The 22,518-nt window shown below is 38.4% G+C and overlaps 1 protein-coding gene across 1 annotated transcript in view; it reads left to right on the plus strand.

Moving 5' to 3' along the window:
• Positions 1-16,920, plus strand: part of LOC141680249 (uncharacterized) — a 40,728-nt gene extending 23,808 nt beyond the window's left edge. The window contains exons 5-9 of the mRNA XM_074486527.1: positions 15,137-15,213; positions 15,901-15,947; positions 16,035-16,196; positions 16,466-16,486; positions 16,640-16,920. Of these exons, the coding sequence (XP_074342628.1) occupies positions 15,137-15,213; positions 15,901-15,947; positions 16,035-16,196; positions 16,466-16,486; positions 16,640-16,920 (588 nt within the window). The remainder of the gene's footprint in view (positions 1-15,136; positions 15,214-15,900; positions 15,948-16,034; positions 16,197-16,465; positions 16,487-16,639) is intronic.
• Positions 16,921-22,518: the final 5,598 nt, after the last annotated feature.

Consider the following 22,518-nt stretch of genomic DNA (forward strand, 5'->3'; position numbering starts at 1 on the left):
AACCAAAATCCAAGATCTTTACAGTTTAGGGTTTGAAACAGCCCAACACTACCAACTATTACATCTGATTACAAATACCGAGTCCTCACACAACTATTATTACTTATTCTACCTGAGCTCGAACATAAGCGTCAGCATCACAGGTCTTACGGGCAGTCTGCTTGAATCTAACCATGGCTGCTAGCTGTAATATCAGGGTAAAGCAAGAAGTGAGCCAAAAGCTCAACAAGTGCAAACAATACAGCGCAAAGCATAAATCGGGATATACCTTTAGGAATGACAATGGAATGACATAATCAATGATAATCGAGAGATAAAACTTACGTGAGTTGGCATCATTTTGCTTGCATCAAAACAAATTTTAAAATCATACTTAATCAAAATCATTTTATGACGCTACGGATTACAGCCGGTGATCAGCCGCGAAGTAATCCCGAACCTCGCTGGGTTCTAAAACATTATTGGGAATCCCTAGGCAACTTTTAAGCCTAATATAAGTGTGGAAAGGACTCGCGTCTCAGTCCAGATCCACCATTCAAGAAAACATTTGTCCCCCTTTGGGACTGAAAAATCCACGTTTTAATCATTTTAAAAACTGATGCCGATTTATGACAAAATCTCTTTTGACTGTAATTATTTTTATCAAGGGATTATAGATCAACTTGAAACACTGGAAATATGACACTAAATCTCAGGGCCATGATCTACTAGACTTTACTATATTAGGGTAATTGAGAGGTTTCCATAAACAAGAATTTTGACAAGGAAATTAAGCAAGGCTATTGGATAATATGAAAGAGTAATGCCAAACTAGGCTTAAAGCAATGGTTGTAGACAAGGTATAGGTATTAGAACATCAAGAAGATAAGCATCACTGGTTCCAATAGGATAGAGGGGTTAAAATATAAAGAAAGCGATCATCAGCTCAAGATATAACAGGGTATCAAGCTTTTAGGGTAAGGATAGGATTATCAAACAATCATGAATGAATTTAAGAAATGATTGGCTTTTAGGTATCAAGATAAAGTTTCTATCGAGGTTATTTCAAGAGTTGAATCAAAGCATCAGGGTGCAATATCAAGATTTCTCAGGGATCAATAGCATGATAATCAAAAGGATCAATAAGGTATTATAACAAATCTCTATTTTATCATGGCATTAAACTATCATGAAAGACTTTTGAACTACTTGCAATACGTACTCGAGGGTTCATGGCATCTCTATGTAATTCAAAGATAAACAAAAGATACTCTTGATTTAAATATATCAAAATGACTCAGGATAATTGCATCGATATATATATATGAACTGTTTACAGTAAATGCGAAGGTCAAGTTGAATCACTTGCCTTAAGATAGACTGGTCTGGTCTGACTGGTAGGAGCAACAACTGGAGCTTCACTCGACTTTTAAGGCAAGTTTTCCCTCGTCTCGAGATCCTACATAAATAATAATAATCCTCATTATAATATATTCCTTCCATCTTAACCTATTTACAACCCGAAATTAAACATGGATGGCACTTAGGCCTATACATACTTAATTCATATCCAACATTTATATTTTTAAATGTACACACGTAGCCACATAATCACATATCGTATATTAATACCAAATAACATCATATACACCATAATGCCACACTAGGCTTGGATGATCTCGACTCACCACTCAAGTTACTTGGTTGCTAACTAAACGAAGTCTTCGAATTTGGGCTTCCTAACTCAATGTGCCTTTCTTAAATTATCCAAAACCTATTGACCCTCACTTGTGCCTTTTGTTCTACTGACCTTACACTATCTTACAACTATGGTGGTCGACCTAATACTCACTTCTAAGTGTCCTAAAACTATGTGATAAGTGAAAGTGCTCACTGGTGCAAATTTCAGAATGGTAACTAAGGTTTCTTGAGTGCATTAGACACTCTTAAACTACAAGTTTTTCTTCAAAATTTTTACACAAGGCTCTCCTGACCTAAGGGCATCTCACAAGCTTGATGTGGCTCAAAGGCCTGGCTTGGGCCTTCTTGGGCCTAAGCTAAAAGTCCAAGGTTCCCCTGTTTTTCTGGGCAGAAAATGCCCTGACTTGAATTAACTTGTGACACATGGTTCTAGCTCATATCCTATGAACTATGGTTGGAAAAACTTCTCTGACATACCCTCTAACTAAGGCCCAATTGGGCCTAATGAGGGCCTACCCATGACATGGCCAAATCTCCCTATTTCCAAGTTGCAACAAAACTGTCCCCTGCTGGACAGATTTTGTTATTCTACTTGTGCACCTAACCAAATGACATGCAAACCTCCAACCAACTCCTAAAACCTATTATATATTCCCCATACTAACTTCTGGTGGCTTGGGCCTCAAAGTGCCCATCAATGACATGGTCAAAACTCACTCTAAACTCAGGGTACTAAACTGATTTTTCTGCAGAAACTATAACTCTCATTTTCCAAGGTTTTGACTTGACAAACCCAATTATCAACAACTAAATACTTAAACCAAGACCTATACTTGGTGTTCTACTGAACTAACTCTTTTTTTTCTCAAAATACCCTTGGTGAGATCATCCTTACCTATGGTGCAACTATGGCAAAATAAAAGAGACTACTCTTTACAACTCATAAACCTTTATGCTTTTGAAACAACATGATATATATTTTTATAAAAGATAACCACAAATTATTACCATGCAACAAGAAGCATAAATCCATATTATCACATTATTCCTACTGAAATTAAGGCTCACTAACAAAATCTTTTCCAAATGATCAAAATCTTACAACAAACTAAGAGAATTCCACATGCATGCATGCCTTCGGGTTTTTCAACCCAAAACAACCCATTTTCTACATATATTCCATCTTAAAATTGACATGCAAGCCTAGCATAAGGTATACCTAGATGATCACTTAGCATGCAAGGAGTTTTATCAAATTATCATCACAAAATTTAAGTCATTATCACATAAACATGCAAAAATTGATCAAAACAACAAGAATGATTTCAAGGACCATTCATTCGGCTCCCATATGGTCATGGCCGAATGAAATGGATGGAAATGGCCATTAAATCATCAAGATTTTCCTTCTCATGACTTGGCACTTATCCATTCATTGTAGTCCTCTCAAAAACAACCTTAAATCCATAAGAATCAAGATTGTATATTTGAGTTTCACTAAAACCTTAACATGCAACTTTAAAACTTAAACTTTTTACTCAAAACTCTTTGGAATATAAATGATCATGATATAGGAAGTAATATTTACTTGTATGGGAGGTGGAAACTTGAATGTGGAATGAAGAAAAGGGGAGGGGGGTAGGGCTTCGGCAAAAAGCCGAGAGGAAAGGTGGGAGGAGGGAGAGGAGAGGGAGAAAAAAATGTAGAAATGGTGGAGTGATCATCTTGATTGTTTGGTTTTTATTTGCCCACAAGTGAGTGGATGTGAGAAATTACAAGAGTAACCCTCTAGCCAAAGTTAGGCAAGTTTGCATGCAAGGTCAAGGAGGTAATTTGGCTAGCAATTTGTGAGTTAGTGGGGTGGTTATTGACTCTTTAGCCCTTTGGTTAAATAGAAGAGAGTTTGCATGCAAGGTTATTCATGTAATTTGATAATTATTAAGCAACTAATTTCCAAAGATTTATTTTTATATAATAAAGTACAAGTTCAAAAATTATAAAATTTATACCATAAAATAACTTGGATTTTTAGAGACTTTATAAAATCATTTTCAAAATTTGTGTACAAAATGTCTTTTAAAAGAAAATTTTTCCAAAGCTTAGAATATTCCTTATAAATCAAAAATAAAGAAATTAAATAAATTCTTGCTTTGAAAAATCATATACTACCCAGAGCAAATTTAAAATGCAAAAATTTTCACTCACACAAACGTACAAGCATTGAATATATTTTTATTTAACTTAATATTATTCACAAATAATATTACATAAAATGCCGGTCGTAACATGCATTCCAAATATGAGACTCCACACATCATAATTGAACACATGAAGAAGGTTAAGAAGTAGGCCGAAGATCAGAATTGTGTGAAAAGATTGATGAGTGATATTATAATAGAATTCGGAAATGCAACCTTAACTGAATTCTGCAAAGACAAGGGCATTGTTCAAGAATTCTCAGCTACTATAACTCCTCAGCAAAATGGGGTAGTTGAAAGGAAGAATAGAACACTAGTAGAGGCTGCTAGAACAATGCTACAAGATGCAAAGTTGCCAACAATTTTTTTGGGAAGAAGCTGTGAACACTGTGTTAGCTCCTGAATTATCATAGGGGGTTGAATACGATAATCACTAATTTAAAAAATTCTTTCGAATCTTTTGCAGATATAAAATTTAGTGCTCGGTTAGTGGTTTCGTGTTCTTGAGAGGAATAGTGTTTAGAACAATAAAACGAGGAACACAAGATATTCGGGGAAATATATATTCGTATATAAATCCGCGAGGGGTGTTGCTACACTCCGTTAAATAAATTAACCGCCTACAATCTAAGAACAACAAAGTTCCTAGCTTCTACAAAGATCAACAAATTAAATCTTATACAATGTTCTAGCTTTTGTTTGTCTAAGAATTTAATTACCGGGTAATGTTTATAAGGCCCCTATGAATATACAAGAGTTAAATCGGGAATTATAACGTTACTCCGGTGAGAAGTTAAACGGATAATCAAAGTGCTTGAGCTTCTCTGAAAATATTTGCTTCTATTTTCACCAGCTCTTTTGGGAGAGAAGATGAATATAACAATTCAAAATCTATTCTTTTGCTGCTGTATAGACTTGTATTAAATTAAAATGTATGGCTGAAATTGAGACATACAAATTAATTGAATCAATCAATAAAGATGTGGCTGAGAAGTGAGGAATTGCTAACCTGCGACTAAGGATTTCTGCACAAACAAAAAGTAACCTGCGACTAGAAAATCAACTGGCGACTAGTTTATTCCGTACCAACCTGCGACTAACAAAATGGTTTCCAGGTTACTTTAGATTACAACTTGCGACTGCTTTATTTACTTAAACAAAATAAACACAACCTGCGACCATTACTTGCACTGGTTGTTTTTTCATTTACTTTATTTGTTTTTCTTTTTTTCTTTTCCTTTTTCTAATTTTCTTTTTCTTTTATTTTATTTTTCTTTTCTTTTTGTATTTTCTTTTTCTCTTTTTTTTGTTTTCTTTTTCTTTTTAGTTAAGTTTAAATTGTAACTAAATTAATTTATAAAATAAACTTAAATATAACTTATATAAATAACTAATTTAGATTTAAAAAATAAACTTATTTAAAGTTTATAAAATAAATCATTTTAAGTTTATTAAATAAATTATATTAAAGTCCATTAAATAAATTTATTTAATTTAATAATTAAACTTTGAGCTTCGCTAGTCCCTCGAGCAATTTAGCTGTATAACCCGCGCACCTCTTCTCGTACTTTAACAGATAAACGTTCAATCCAAGTACGTTCCTCAACTTAACAATTCTTTTAAAAATAGTACCCAGATTCCTTTCACGAGCTGTTGACGCCTAGTACAACTGGTCTGGTTCACAGATGACTAACCCCGATTTAGGTCTTCGTATTATAACCTTAATTACATTGTTAAGCTTGCAACAACTTTATCGGTTCCATCACTGACTGTCAATAAACAACTTTACTTTCAGTGGAATCCTTTCTAGTACTTTAGACAACATCTTCATTGCTACTACAATCTTGAATACTTCATTCACTGTTCTTCACCGACGCTTAAATATATAAATGAACTCCTATCAGTGAGTATAACTTCAAGACTGCAATTGTCTTCTTTAACCTCTGCCTATACCATGTCTTCAATTCTTCAGATTCCTATGCTTCGAACACTGTCTATCTTCAATCAGTACTAATACACTGAAATCTTCTGGTAGCACTTATACACTGAATCTTTATCATTTCTGAAACCCTGAAATTCTTTAATCTTTATTTTTCACTGAGGCATGATCATATAAATGAACTTCTATCAGTGACCTATAAACAGACTACAAGCTTTCTTCTAATCCTTTGATTCTTTGTATTTGCCTTGTCTTCATTTCTTCTGATTTCTTGTGTAGTCGTATTATTAACCTGTCATATTCTAGTATTGTTCTCATGTTGAGTTATCACATAAATGTTCATACAGCTACATAGTATCACCAACAATATCCCCCTATTTGATTATTAAACCTAACAAACAAATTAAATAGAGAGGATAACTCAACTAACAACTTGGAAAAAGTAAAGTACCGGGACTTGTAAATAATGCTATTGGTTTTCTGGATCAAATTCTGCCTTTCCAGATTTCTTGAGTGACTGAAATGAAAGATGCTTGTTCCTCTAGCACTAAACTGATCTTCAAGTAGATTCATCTTCATTTCCTTGGTTCTTCAAATCTCTGCCATATAATACTTCTCAGTCTTGAAGTTATCATCAGCAACTTATTTTGTACAACCATATTTCCTGTTGAGAAGCACATATCTCTATTGCTTCTCCCCCTATGATAATCAACTGCTTAAAGGAGATCACCTTCGTTTACCACCTCTCCCGTATAATAGGATCCGCGGATAAAAACCAATGGTACTCCCCTTTTGGAAAACAGCTTATCCCCTTATGAAGAATAGTGATGAACCAATCCACTTATTCTAATCACTAGGAAATCACCTTCGTGTTTACCACCTCTCCCGTACAATGGGATCCGTAGTTACAAACAACAATGGTGTGGTGTAGTGTACATGTGCTTTACCTTTTTCCTCCTTCCTGCTATTTCTGATCACTAGGAAATCACCTTCGTGTTTACCACCTCTCTCGTACAATAGGATCCGTAGTTACAAACAATAATGGTGTGGTGTAGTGTACACGTGCTTTACCTTTTTCCTCCTTCCTGCTATTTCTCCCCCTTAGTTGAGGAATCCTTCAAACTATTACTTAAGCTTTTATATATCCCTTAGAGAAGGAATGTATGTTGTTGTCTGAAGGAGTTCTCATATTTTACTTGGTTGGAAAAGAAATAACAAGTCATAGTCTTATCAACCATGTCCCTTTAAATACTACAAGAATCACTTCATTGTTGATCATCATGTTCACCAATCTTCCCAACTCCTTATACCTCCCAAATGAGTGATCACCAATTGTTACCAATTGTTAGCTCTCAACTTGTTAGGTCTCGAAGTATTCTAATCCAATCTGTAAATGTTAGGTCCCTAAGAGTTAGGTTCCAATCATAAACAGTTTTGAGACCCGAAGTATCAAGAACCATGTTTAGGGATAGGGAATGGGATATGGTATTTCTCTTTCTTCCTCACTGTGAGTGTGTGATTCTGTTTTGTGTACCTCACATGTGTTTCACTCTTCTCTTCACTCGTATTTACACTCATTCTCACAAGTGTATCACTCCTATCATAGCTCCAAAATCCAGCTGTACCTACAAGGAAAATCATCTAAGCCATTCTTAAGGAGGTTGCAGGTGGTGCAATAGGAGTTCGTAAATCCCCATCCTTGTTAGACTCATCAGATGAATCTGAGTCATAATCTACAAGTTGTTAGTTTCTCTTTTAGGGTTCCAGATTTGAACTCTGGGAAGGTAAACAATGATCCAAAGAATTTAGCATAAAGATTAAAGTTTCCTTCTATTGTATGTGAAGACATTTCCTTGTGACTCATCAGGTAAATCTGAATTATTGTCAACAAGTTGTCGATCTGCACCTATGTCAGATCAACTATCTGCAGATGCATCCATGAGATTTAAGTCTGGGGAGGTAGACACTGACCACTGACATATGGCTATTGGATCAGTATCCTCTCGTAACACCTGTAAAGGCAATTGGTCCATTAAAGAACCTTGAACAATCAAATCTGACCGTAAAATGGTCAAAACTCTTGTTTCCGTCAACTCATCCTTTGTGTGTGTAACCTTTTCTTGTGCATCAAGAATTTTTTATGTTTGAGGTGGTGACACTACAGCGGATACCCTGGCTGACATGCGAATATTAATAGATGCACCCTATTGAGAGGATGAATCTAGTACTGTTTTTGTGCCTTTTTAGCCATTACATCTTTTGGAGAAAATGTATGGGGGTCTAGAAGTTGCCTCAGTTTAAACACTACTCATCTTTGTAGGAGACAGAGCTGCTGGGTTGACTTCAGAACCTTCCTTATGTGGTACACTAAGGCACTTTCTCCCTCACGCTTATTCATACTTCATTTTAGTGGTAAGAGAGTGTTGGTTGGTTCCGTTTCTGTGTTTTTCTTTACAGTCTGGGATAGCAGTTGTGGGTTTTCAACCTCATGACTATCAACGAAAGAAGGCCATTGGAGGCTGAACCTGTATCACAGAACATATGGCAATATAAAGATAAAATGCACTTAAGATCTATAATGAATGAAAATTATAATTTAATCTTTTGAGAGAAATGATGTACAATAGTGATTTCAAAAAGATTTTAATGAGATAAGCAATCACCACTTTAGAAAGAAGTTTGATTTTTCTCTTAAAACTATTCGAGTGCACAAGTCTGTTTTATGCCTAAAAAGATAAATGATTTGATAAGACACAAAATGATGACCTAGTAGTATTTTTTAGCGTACGGTTTATTTTCTATGAATTTTACAAGATTGGCTCAAAATAGAATTATAACTCGATAAAATCATTTTAAAATACATCGAGCACCAAATAATTTCATCTATCATTTTTGTTAAGTCTCTAGGACTATTTTAAAAATAACAAAACAAATTTCACGCTTTGAGCATACTCGGATAATTTTATAAAAATATTTAAAGGTTTAATAAACCTTATTTTAAATTATTTAAAAATAACCAGAGCACATAATCAAACATATTTTCAAAAAATAGTACGTATTCACATATCACGACTCATATCGTAACACATTCGATCATAAGAATTCCCCTTTATAATTAATATTCACTTTTCGCGTAACGGGGCACTTCCTATCTGATGGCCCGACGCTGAGCGTTTTAACTATGCTTCTCAATCATTCTCTTTATACCATCTGACTCGTCAAACTGGAATAAAATACTCACTTAAACATTCTTATTTCACACAATAACACTTAGTTCACATTTAAATACCTTAATCTCTTTTTAAGACGGGTTCCGTTCAACCTGACGGCCCGACAACACAGCTTATCCCCTAAGATGACTCATCAAACTGGAACGGGTCATTTTACATTCCCAGTTACTAATATAAAATAAAGACAATTAACCAACAAAATCATTTAACCCTTTACTTGATCACATAATTTATAATTACACCACATAATTATACTTTATTCACTTAATCACGTCGCGAAATTCCTAGTCGCTACAATCTACCCCGCTTAAAAGGATTTTGTCCCCAGAATCTAGTATAAGCAAATATATGGGGATACTTTTCTTGCATTTCACTCTCTAATTCCCAAGTTGACTCTTCTACTTTAGGATTTCTCCACAATACTCTTACTAAAGGTACAACTTTATTCCTGAGCGCTTTTTTCTTTACAATCTAGGATTCGCACTGGTTGTTCCACATAAGACAGATCTTGCTTTATTGCTACTGGTTCAAATTCAATTATATGGCTTGCATCAACATTGTATTTCTTTAGAAGAGAAACGTGAAATACGTTATGAAGATGTTGCATCTGCGGAGGTAATGCTAATTCGTACACCACATTTTCGACTTATATTAGCACTTCGAACAGTCCAATATATCTCGGACTCAACTTTCCTTTCTTCCCGAATCTGGTTAAGCCTTTTTGTGGCGATATCTTTAGCAGTACTTTGTCTCTGGGCTCGAAATTCATATCCTTTCAATTCTGATCTGTATATTTCTTTTATCGATCTTGAGAAGCAATTAACCTTATGCAAATCACTTCCACTTTCTCTTTCATTTGCTGAAATAGCTCTGGGCCAATTAGCTTGCGCTCTCCAACCTCGTCCCAATACATAGGGGATCTGCACTTTCTTCCATATAACGCTTTGTACGGTGGCATGCCGATACTCGCATGATAACTGTCGTTGTATGAAAACTCGATCAACGGCAAATGGTCATCCCAATTTCCTTTGAAATCCAACGCATAGGTTCTCAACATAACCTCGATCGTTTGAATTATCCTTTCACTTTGTCCGTCAGTCTGCGGATGATATATCGTGCTCATTTTCAGTTTAATTCTCAAATGATCATAAAATTATTGCCAAAATCTCGAGTTAAACCTCAGATCTCTATTGGACACAATAGATACTTGAACTCCCTGACGCATCACAATCTCGTCCAAATACAATTTGACCAACTTTTCCAATGAAAAACTTTCATTGATAGGGAAAAATTAGCTGATTTTGTCAGTCGATCAACTATCACCCAAATCACATCATGATTAGACTTGATCTTGGGCAATCCTACCACGAAATTCATTGCGATATTTTCCCATTTCCATTCAGGTATGTCTAGTGGTTGAAGCAATCCACTTGGTCGCTGATGTTCCACCTTTACTATTTGGCACGTATAGCATTTACTTATCCATTCCGTGATTTCCTTTTTCATATTTGGCCACTAATAGTTCTCTTTTAAGTCCTTGTACATTTCATACTTCCAGGGTGAATTGAAAATCTGGAGTTATGCGCTTCGTGTAAAATCTCATGCTTTAGCTCCACAATGTTAGGTATCCAAATGCGAGTTAACGCGATATATTCCCTTTTTATCCTTTTGAGCTTTAACTTCCTCTCCTGTCAACTTATCTTTCTCGTGGTTCATTACTTGCTCTTGATAACATCGAATCTTTTCCAAAATTTATGGTTGAAATGACATCGCGTACATGGCTCCTTTTTCTAACTCTGGAATTTGAACTTTATTTCCAACCTTTCAAAATCCTTGATAAATTCCTCTTCTGAAGTTAACATATTCAATCTTTCTTTGCGGCTTAAAGCATCTGCTACCACATTCTCTTTTCCAGGGCGATAACTTATCGTACAGTCGTAATCTTTGATCAATTCTAACCATCTTCTTTGTCTCATATTCAACTCCTTCTGAGTAAAAATATACTTTAAACTCTTATGATCCATATAGATCTCACACTTTCCTCCATATAAGCAATGCCTCCAAATTTTAAGAGCAAATACAATCGCTGCCAATTCCAAATCATGCATGGGATACTTCTGTTCATGTGGCTTTAGTTGCCATGACAAACATGCTATTACTTTTCCGTGTTGCATTAACATGCATCTTAATCCTTTATACGAAGCATTGCTAAAGATCACAAACTGTAACGCCCCCAAATCTGGGGTCAGGAATCTGGGTCGTTATGCCATCCTTCTTTCATGTGTAACTTTATTGATTCAATAATCCAACAGACCCCAATCTCACGCACACACACAAGTTATAGCCTTAGAAATGATGTACAAAATGTAATCTTCATTTATTACACTCAAATATACTTTACAGGATCTTAACCAATTATTCGTAACCTCTACATGAAGTTACAATAATTATTACTAACATCATATACCTATTTGGATACTCTGGTCCACCTGAGACGAAGCTGTAAGGGATTCTCCCCATGATTTTAAGTGACTAAGTCCCATGTCATCATACTGGTAATTTATTGTGTTGTGACATTTAAAAGAAAGCAAGAGTGAGCAATAATGCTCAGCCATAATAATCAACAGTATGAAAAGACAAAGGAAATTATATTACTCCGTACAAGGATACGTATTTATTCAAAGTAGTTTTTTTGGTGATACACACCTCTTTTCAAAACAATTCTTTTATTTACTTATTAGTCTGCAAATACCTTAATGGTAAACCCAGCATCTAGGCTTGGGTTACGGTATTACATCTCAATTCCAATTGGAAGAATATAGGACATTCATTGGAGCCTCCGCATACGATGATCAGTCGTAATACGGGAAATAGTAACCTTTTCTACTAGTAGAAAGACGACACCTTCCTATCCCGGTTATCACCCTTGCCGCATTCGGGCTACGTGTCCTATTTTGGGTATACACATACTTCACAAGTTCCTGAGTACACAGAGTACCTTCACCTGCGGTAACTTTGGTAGTCTCTTTAGTACACATAGTACCAGAGTCTACCCCTGCCTTGTCCTTCCAAAGAATTCTATCGTATCTCGAGAACTCGAACCATATCGAAGTTCCCCCAAACGTTTTACTTGTTGATAGAAACAACTTATCTTATTAGGTTATATATATATATGTATGTATACGTACTTCCGAAATTTTCGGAGGAAGTACTAAGATAATGTGAGTTGACCATTGTCAACAAATAGATAAATGAGGGGGAATTTCTTTTGAAACTATATTCAAAATATTTAAAATATGTCGAGATAATATTCTTCGACGATCTGGAATTATTCGAATGATTTTCTGAAATTCGGAAAGTATTTTAAATCAGGTTTTATGATTTTTAAATCATACTAAATCATTTAATAAATAATTAATAATTAAATAATTAAACCTCAAATAATTATACTTTAAAAGAATATTTGAAATAATATTCCTCAACTAATTTATGTTTAAGAAATTTAAAGTGACCTTTAATAATTGGTCGAGTTTGAAATGAATAATCGTTAGAGAATACTTCTCCTATATTAAATTAATAACTGAAATAATATTCTTTGTTGAAGTAAAATATAGTTGAGGGAATACGATCTTTGGAAATCGTTTTAATAAAAGTTCGAGGTATTTAATATTTCGCAAGTGGACATCGAGTCCCTTCGAATAAAATAAGTACAGACTTTTAATGATCCAAAATATCTCCGGGATGATTCACGAGTTTATAGTTTATAAAAACAGACTGACTCTCGGTCTTATAACTTATATATCACTCTCTACCATAACATTTTTATTCTTAAATAAAACACCTCCGGAATACTTCCGGGTTTTCATAAAATTATACTGACCAATCCTCGGTCTAAAATATACTCTTCATATATACAACGCCAGTCTCTAGCGTTATCGATTGAAATTCGGTAATATTCATATACCAAAATCATTATCATATCTATTATGGATTAAAAGCTAAGGTATATAATTATTGTGTTTATTACCAAGGAACGTGAGCTTCGAGGCTCGATTTGACTGCTCTTGTGTTTCGTGACTCAATCTGCCTTAACAAGATGCCTACATACCTTGCTGATTGCCAAGGATCAAGTCAAAAAACGTATTCTGATTTGTGGGGTGAGGCCCCTTATATAGATGTTGGGGATCCTTGAATTGGACTTGGTAGTCAAGTCTCAGAATTAGAATGGACTTTGGAGTCCTAAGTGGTAGGAAACTGATTCCTTATCCTTCTAGGTCCCTTATAGGCTAATCTGCAAGGATTTATGTCCTTATTAGGACTCTTCTTAACAGCTGATTTTTCCCTTATTAATTAATTATGAAATTAATTAATATTCAGGGTTTTGGGCCTTCTTTGTTCCATCAGGCCTGATCTGGTCCATCGGGCCTGATCAATGTGTTAACCTTCTTGGTCTGAATGTCATACATCTTTTTATTGGGCCTTATAGCCCAAATCATGTGTAATTAATGCAATATTTAATTATGTAATCATGATTTATTTATTCCCTATCATTTGCCCCCCAACTTTTGGGAAACCATATAAGATTTCGCAAAAGTTAAGTTCACTCATTCCCTTACAGGGTATCGTTTTGTGTAAAGTATGGAACAACCTACACATTTACAACGATTTGCCTTGTACACGGCTTCAGGGTTGTTTTAAAACTTCCCTTTTATTTTCTTACCTTTTCCCTCTCTTTAGGAATTTTCTTGTATTTTTTTAGGAATTTTCCCTTTATTTCTGAGATTTTCCAATTTTTCTGCAACTTTTCAAAAAACATTTTGTAACTTTCAGCCCTTTTTCGACCAGGATCCTAGTCGAAATTTCGACCTGGGTCCTAGTCGAATTTTGGGCCAGCCTTTTAATCCTCGTCGAAGGATTTCGACTAGGATCCACGACTTGGATTTCGACCAGGATCCTAGTCGAACCCTCGACCTGGATTTTGGTCGAAATTTCTGTCCTGGTTTGATTCCTGGTCGAAGGATTTCGACTAGATTCCACGACCTGGATTTCGTCCAGGATCCTAGTCGAACCTTCAACATGGATTTTGGTCGAGATTTCCAGCCTTATTTGATTCCTGTTCGTAAGGTTTCGACTAGGAATCACGACCAGGGTTTCGACCTGGATCCTAGTCGAACCTACAACCTGGATCTTGGTCCTCCTTAAAAGTTTCGTGCTTAATTTATGACCAAAATTTCGACCTCAATCCTGGTCTTATTGATAAGTATTTTCTGGCTTTTGTTCAAAAGAATTCGAACTGAATCCACGACTTCAATTTCGACCTCCATCCTGGTCTTTTTAACCCGAATTTTTCGGGCGCCTGTTCGAAAGAATTCGAATAGGATTTACGACCTCAAATTTGACCTCAATCCTGGTCTTTATCGGGCTTTTCCTAATTTAACTTGGATTGGGCCTTGTTTTGGGCTTCCACTTTTCCAAATCCTTTTGGGATTTGGGCCTTCACTTTTCCAAATCCTTTTTGGATTTGGGCCTCGTTTTGGCCCTTCACTTTTCCAAATCCTTTTTGGAATTGTGCCTCATTTTGGGCCTCCACTTTTCCAAATCCTTTTGGGATTTGGGCCTTCACTTTTCCAAATCCTTTTTGGATTTGGGCCTCATTTTGGGCCTCCACTTTTCCAAATCCTTTTGGGATTTGGGCCTTGCTTGGGCCATAAGAATATTGAAGATATTTTGGAAGGTTCCAGAACTTAGTAACTCTAAAGATATTCTGGAACATTCCGGAATTTGGGCTTTTTCTTTGGGCCTTCAGCTTAATGGGATTTTCTGCCTTTTCATCTTCCCTTTTCCGCCTATATAAAGGAGTAACTAGGGTCACTCATTTCTCACTTTCTCATTTCTGAATTCCCTTCCTCTATTCTTCTCCTAAAGATCTCAGAGAAATAGAAGTAGGTCGGAGTTTTTTAGCCCCAAAATCTTCACTTAGCAAGCCAGCCCCTTTTTGCAGCGTTACTTCAGGTAAAATACCTTTCTCTCTTCTTTTCTTTTACTCGTTTTTTTTATAAAATTGTCTTCTCTTGTGCCCCTTTTTTTAGATGGCTGATAAGAGAATGACTCGTTTGGCCAAGATGAACGTGGCCAAAAAGTCCAGTGAGTTCCACATTCGATCAAGGTATACTTCCTTGATTGATATGATCAACACCCGAGGGGATGAATACCCGTCCGACGCGCATCTGGACGCGCACGACCACATCAGTGTTTTCCGGGATCCAAAAGAGCTGGACAAGTTGAGTACTTGTTTCAAAATCAAGGAACCCTTCAAGCTGGTTCTTGCGGGTCCGGCCGACAGGGCCTGTCAATGGAGAAAAGACTCTCTATGCGTCTACAGGGACACTCTAAGGGCAGGTATCAGACTCCCTTTTCACCCATTCATCCTTGTTCTGCTAGCCGATGTAGGCATCAGCCCTTATTAACTCCCTCCAAACTCTTGGAGGTTGATTCTTTGCTATTTGTCATAATGCGCCAAGCATAACGTCCCTACCTCGGTTGCTGTGTTCAGAAAAATCTTTCAGTTCAAGAACAGCCCCGACAAGAATCCGGGGTGGGTTTCTTTGAACCAACGCCCCACCGTTCCCCACATAGTGAATGGGAAGTCCATCCCTGATAATAACTTGGGGTGGAAGAAGGATTTTCTGTACGTCCTTTGGGAGGGCGGCAATTGGGGCACCCTCTTTCGTTCGTCTTTTGGGCTAGCTGTGGATGGGAGCCCTAATGATATAGTTTTGTCTGAGGAGGAGACTAGAGCCTTCAACCTCCTTACTCAAGATAATGGGACTTCCCACTCTTGGGATCTTATCAGGGAGACCGTTCTTGTAGAACATGGCCTTTCTCCTGTTCCTAAAAAGAGTATGTTTCCTTCCTTCTCTAGTTGTCTTCGTTTCTCCCACTTTTTACTTTGCTAATTTCTCAATTCACTTATCTTATTTGTTGCAGTGGCTGAGAAGATCGAGGAGGCTACACAGCCTAAAGACCTGGAAATGACCAGGATGAAACGCGCCAGGAAGGTCTTCAAAGACCCACGCCTCAGGGATCGCTTCCCAGATTTCTTACTCCAGGCGAAGGAAGCAGACGAGGAAGGCCCCAACCAACCTTTACGTATAAAACAAAAACCAGGGGCTTTCTTCCAACCCGCTTGGGGAATCCGGGGAAAGGATTCGATTGTTGGCAACACAGCGCTTGCCAAGGAATGGTCTATACATTCCATTTCTCCCATGGATTATCATGATCTTGTCCTTCAACAGGACTTGGAGGCTAACGAGCTTTTCGGAGCTCAGGCCTTGGCTACGGTACGTCTTTTTCTTTTGATATCTATAGCTTCCAGCCATAATTTTTCTTGTTTCTCACTTTTCCTTTATTTCTTGCAGGCGAACGTCCACTTTTAAGGGGTAATTCACCAAGCCAAGGCTTGGAAAGTTGGTCTGGAAGACACAAACAAGAAGCTGGAGGAGGCTAACCAGCGTATAAAGGCTCTTGAAGCCCAACTTGCCTCCTCAACTTCTGATCTTGAAATGGCCAGGGCTGAGATTGTTATTCTCAAGGCTCAAAACGACAAAGTCAAGATCAAAAAAGGAGGGAGCCCGAATCCAGCTCTGAAGAGGAGGAATCTTCTTCTGAGGAAGAGGCCGAGCCCCTTATTAAGAAGGCAAGGGTGGAGGAGCCTCCGAAACCAGCATCCCCTAAGGCATCTAAGCCATCTGAGGGTAGTTCTGAGGAGACCTCGGCGGAGACTTCTGAAGATACTTCCGAGGGGCCAACTCAGGAGACGTCCGAGGAGACTACAAATAGCAGCTCTGAAGAATCCGAGCCTTCTAAGGCCTAACTCTTTATGTACTTTTCCTTTCTTCAGACATTTTTGAATTTGTGTAATTGACTTTGATATTTTCATTTGTATTGTCCAAATATTATCGTAATTTTTTCGAGTTTTCATCCTCAAGTTTATAACTTGGTTTTATCCTTCACAATCTTCCAATTTAATAGGCTAGATCAAGCTGAACACTTTTTATTATAACTTGGTACTCTTGATACCTTACATGAGATGGGTTCAACCCTGATAAAATCTAAACATATCTTCTATTACTAAATACATAAAAATCCTAAGCAAGTAAAGCTTCAAGGTACTTTAAACCTACTTGTCATTCTGACAAGTGAGAATCATGCTTTAGATGTTTTACAGATAGTAAACCTTCAGGTTTTGCGCATGCCAAGTTCTCGGGACTTCAAAACCATCCATAGTCTCAAGCTTGTAGGTTCCTCTACCCTGAACACTCTTGACCTTGTATGGCCTTTCCCAATTCGGGGCAAGTTTCCCTTTCTGCCCTACACCAGAACTTCCAACTTCCTCAGGACTAAGTCACCTTGCTTAAAAAACCTTTCCTTAACCCTTAGGTTATAATAGAATGAAGCCTTTTTCTGATATTCCACTATCTTTGCATGTACCTCATCTTGTACTTCGTCGATTAGATCCAGGGCTAACCTTTTCCCTTCCTCGTTTTCCTCAGCATTGAAAGCTTGAATCCTGGGGCAGGAATGTGATATCTCTACAGGAGCAACTGCTTCTGCCCCATATGTTAACATGAAGGGAGTTGCTCCGGTCGTGACTCTACAGGTAGTCCTATAGGCCCATAGTATTGGGAGTATTTCATCAACCAAGTTATTCCTCGACTTCTCGATCCTCTTCTTTAGTCCATCCAGGATTATCCGATTCACAACTTCCGCTTGCCCATTGGCTTACAGGTGAGCCACATAGGTGAATCGTATTTCAGTTTCATTCTCCTCACAATACTTCTTGAATTCCTCATTGTTGAATTATGTTCCATTGTCCGTGACTAGGATGCGGGGAATTCCATACCGGCACATGATATTTTCCCACAGGAATTGTGCAACCTGCTTAGTTGTAATTTTGGCCAAAGGCTTGGCTTCAATCCACTTAGTAAAATAATCAATGGCTACAATCAGGAACTTCCTTTGTGTCGTGGCCATGGGGAAAGGCCCAAGTATATCCATTCCCCACATAGCAAATGGGATAGGTGAGTTGATGGAGGTCAGCATCTCGGGGGGTTGTCTAACGACAAGTGCATGCTTCTGGAAGCGGTCATATTTCTTCACATATTCTTTGGCATCAACCATCATTTCCGGCCAATAGAAGCCTAAACAGGTTATCTTATGAGCTAGCGCTCTGCCCCCCAAGTGTTGCCCACATATGCCTTCATGTACTTCTTCAAGAGCCAAGCGTGCCTCGTCGGGCCTGAGACACCTTAAGTAGGGAACCACAAAAGATCTTTTATACAAAATCCCATCTATCAAAGAGTACCTTAGTGCTCGAACAACCAACTTTCGTGCTTCAGTAGCATCGTTTGGCAACCATCCGGTTTGAATATGAGTCTTAATGGGATCTATCCATGACATCCCCAGACCTATAGGAGCTACAAGCTTAACATCAATGCTCTGTGTCTTCAGAACACGGAAGTATACACTTCCTGAGCTTTCCTCTATCTCAGATGAAGTAAACTTTAATAATGCATCTGCCTTAGCATTTTCCTCCCTCAGAATGTGCTCAACATGCCATTCATCGAATTGGGTCATCATAGCCCTTACTAGGCGTACATACTTATCCATCGTATCATCCCTTGCCTCAAACTCTCCTTTTACATGGGATATGACCAGCTTCGAGTCTCCACAGACTTTTAAGTTCTTAACTCTAAGTGTCCCTGCTAAGCTAAGTCCAGCTATCAGAGCTTCAAATTCTGCCTCATTGTTTGTGGTCGGGAAGTCTAACTTCATGGCATACTCAATCAAGAACCCATCAGGGCTTTGTAAAACCAAACCTACTCCACTTAAATTTGTTTTTGATGCTCCATCAAAATAGAGCACCCAATATTCTTTCTCCTTATCATCCTGTTCTTTGTCCCCCTTATTAACTTCCTTTTCTTGAGGTATGATATCTTCCTGCCCCCCGACTTCTTGGTTGGGTATGGTACATTCCAACACGAAGTCAGCTAACGCCAAGGCTTTTATTGCCTTTCGTGGCTTATATTTTATGTCGAATTCTCCCAGCTCTATTGCCCACTTAATCAACCTCCCACTAGCCTTGGGACTGTGAATTATATTTCTCAGGGGTTGATTTGTTAGCACCTCAATTTTATGAGCTTGGAAGTAAGGACACAGCTTTCTCGAAGCCATTACCAAGGCTAGAGCAAACTTCTCAATAGTTGAATAATTCAACTCAGCTCCATGCAGAATTTTGCTGACGTATACGGGTTTCTGGATTTTCAGTTCCTCCTTAACCAATATAGCGCTCAAGGAATTCTCTGAAATGGCCAAGTATAAGTATAAAACTTCATTAAAAGTTGGCTTGGCCAACAACGGGGCCTGAGCCATATATTTATTTAATTCCTCAAATGCCTTCTGGCTTTCCTCACTCCATTCAAAATCTTTGACCTTCTTTAAGGACTTGAAGAACGACAAGCACTTGTCCCCTGACTTGGAGATGAATCGTCCCAGTGTAGCAACCCTTCCTGTGAGCTTCTGAACATCTTTGATAGTTTTTGGTGGTTCCATGTCCAGGATTGCCTTTATTTTATCGGGATTGGCCTCGATTCCACTCTTGGAGACCATTAATCCTAAAAACTTTCCAGACCCTACTCTGAAAGCACACTTCGTAGGATTTAACATCATCTTATGACATCTCAGGATCTCAAAAGCTTCCCTCAAATGGGTTATATGGTCAGTCTTTAATAGACTCTTAACTAACATGTCATCAACATAGACTTCCATAGTCTTGCCAATAAGAACCTTAAAAATTTTATTTACCAACCTTTGATAGGTGGCTCCTGCATTCTTGAGACCAAATGTCATAACAAGATAACAATAAACACCAAAATCAGTGATGAATGATACCTTTGGAATGTCGTCCTTGGGCATCTTGATCTGATTATATCCACTAAACCCATCCATAAATCTCAATATCTCATGCCCAGCAGTGGCATCTATCAAAGTATCGATCCTCGGTAATGGGAAACAGTCCTTAGGACAGGCATCATTCAGATCAGTGAAGTCCACACACATCCTCCATTTTCAATTAGCCTTCTTCACCATTACAGGGTTTGCTAACCATTCCGGAAATTGAATCTCCTCAATGAAACCAGCTTCTAAGAGCTTCTCTACTTCCTGTTTTATAGCTTCTTGCCTCTTTGAAGTAAAACTTCTTTTCTTTTGCTTCACTGTCTTCTGATTTGGGTCCACATTCAGCTTGTGAGTAATCAGTTCCGGGTCTATTCCTGGCATATCAGCTGCTGACCAAACAAACACTTCACTATTTTCTTACAAAAATTTTACCAACTTTCCTCTAAGTGGCTCCTCGAGTGTGGCTCCAATAAAAGTCACCTTCTCAGGATCCTCTGGGGCTAAAGGAATCGAAACCCAAGTTTTCTGCTGGCTTTCCTCTTTTCTCATCATTCTCTCAGATATCCAGATCTTCAATAGGAAGAACCTGCTCCCCAACTCCATCTGCTCTCAAAGAGGCCACATAACAACTTCTATCCATTTTTTGATCTCCTCTCTCTTCTCCGATCCCATCCCGGGTGGGAAACTTCATAATCGAATGGTAGGAAGAAGGGACTACCTTGAAGGCGTGTATCCCTGTTTTTCCATTGATAGCGTTGTAAGTCGAACTAGCCTTTACCATCACAAAGTCCAACATCTGAGTTGCTTGCCTTGGTTCATGTCCTATGTTCGTGGGCAACTTGATTATCCCTTCTACGGGGCACTCAACTCCCGCAAATCCATATATTGGCATGTCAGTTGGGGTCAATTGGGAGTCATAATATCCCATCCTTAAAAAGGTGTCATGGAGCAAGATATCCACTGAAGCACCATTATCCACAAGGACCCTTCTCACCGGGCTGTTCCCTATTATCGGGGTTATGACCAGCGGGTCGTCAAGGGGAAATTTCACACCCTCCAGGTCGGAATCATCAAAAGACATTGTTACTCCTGTCATAGCCCTCTTCGGGGCTTCCCCAACAATATACATAACTTCTCGGGCATACGCTTTCCTAGAGTTCTTGGATAACCCAGCAGCAGTTGGTCCTCCAAAAATTGTGTTTATCACAGGCCCTCGGGGTCGCGGTCCTCTGAAGATTGTATTTATCACCGGTCCCCTAGGTTGGGGATTTCGCCCCTGATCTTCTTGATCTCTCCTTCGATCGTCAAAGTTTTTTCTCACGTTGTTGCTCCTGTCTCCTCCATCTCTAGTGTACTTGTTCGATCCTCCTTTTCAAATGAGGAATTCAATTTCATCTTTCAGTTGTCTACACTCATCGGTGTTATGACCAACATCTTTATGAAATCTGTAATACTTGCCCTTATCGAGTTTGGCAGGATCAGCCTTCAGGAGCTTGGGCCAACGAATATCTCAATCTTTCTCAATTTCCATCAAAATCTGGCTTCTAGGAGCATACAACTTAGCATACTCAGTGAACTTTTGTCCAGGTCCTCCTCTCTTCGGAGTTGAGTTAGAGTTTTGCTCAGTTCTGGGATACTTGTCTTTAGCGATATATTCCAGACCAGTCTTCCGTTTCTTGCCTCCAGCGGGCTCGTTGCTCACGACTGTCTTCCTCATACTCTCTTCCACCTTGATGTACTTCCCTGCCTTATCTTGGAGCTGCAACATGCTTTCAGGGGGGCATTTGGCCAAGGACATCTTGAAAAACTCATCCCTAGTTCCCTGTTGTAGTGCTATCATGGCTACCTTGTCATCAAGGCCCGGGACTTTTAAAGCTTCCTTTGTGAAACGATTCAGGTAGTCTCTTAAGGATTCCTTCGCCCCCTGCACAATACTCATGAGTGATGCTGAACTTTTCTCATGCACTCTCCCATTGATGAATTGCTTAATAAAAGTCTGACTTAATTCTCTGAAGGACCCAATAGAGTTTGGGGGTAAACGACTATACCACCTTTGAGCCATACCCGACAGGGTTTGAGGAAAGGCCCGACACTTAATAGCATCATTCACGGGTTGTAGCAACAGTGCATTAGAGAATGTCCTGACGTGATTGGTGGGATCTTCAGTGCCATCATAAGCTTTGATAGTGGGCATCTTGAACTTCCTTGAGATATGGGCATTCATTATTTCTTCAATGAATGGTGGGGTAGGATCATCAGGATCTCCAAGGGGAAGAAGATTTCTTGGATCAGCCCTTGGGACAACAGCCCTTCTCTGTGTCAGACCATCCAGATCTATGATAGGGGGAGGATTCATCCCCCTTGGAGGTAGTGGGGGTCTGGTGTTCTGGTGCGCCTCCAAGTCACGCTTCGACCTTTGAATCTCAGCCTCATGAGCCCTGATCCTTTCCTGCACTTCTTGGGAATTCGTCCCTTGGGTGCTCCTAGGACGTTGACGACCATCAACCATCAGCTC

Source organism: Apium graveolens, chromosome 8 (genome assembly GCF_009905375.1).
Source record: "Apium graveolens cultivar Ventura chromosome 8, ASM990537v1, whole genome shotgun sequence".
NCBI classification, from domain to species: Eukaryota; Viridiplantae; Streptophyta; class Magnoliopsida; order Apiales; family Apiaceae; genus Apium; species Apium graveolens.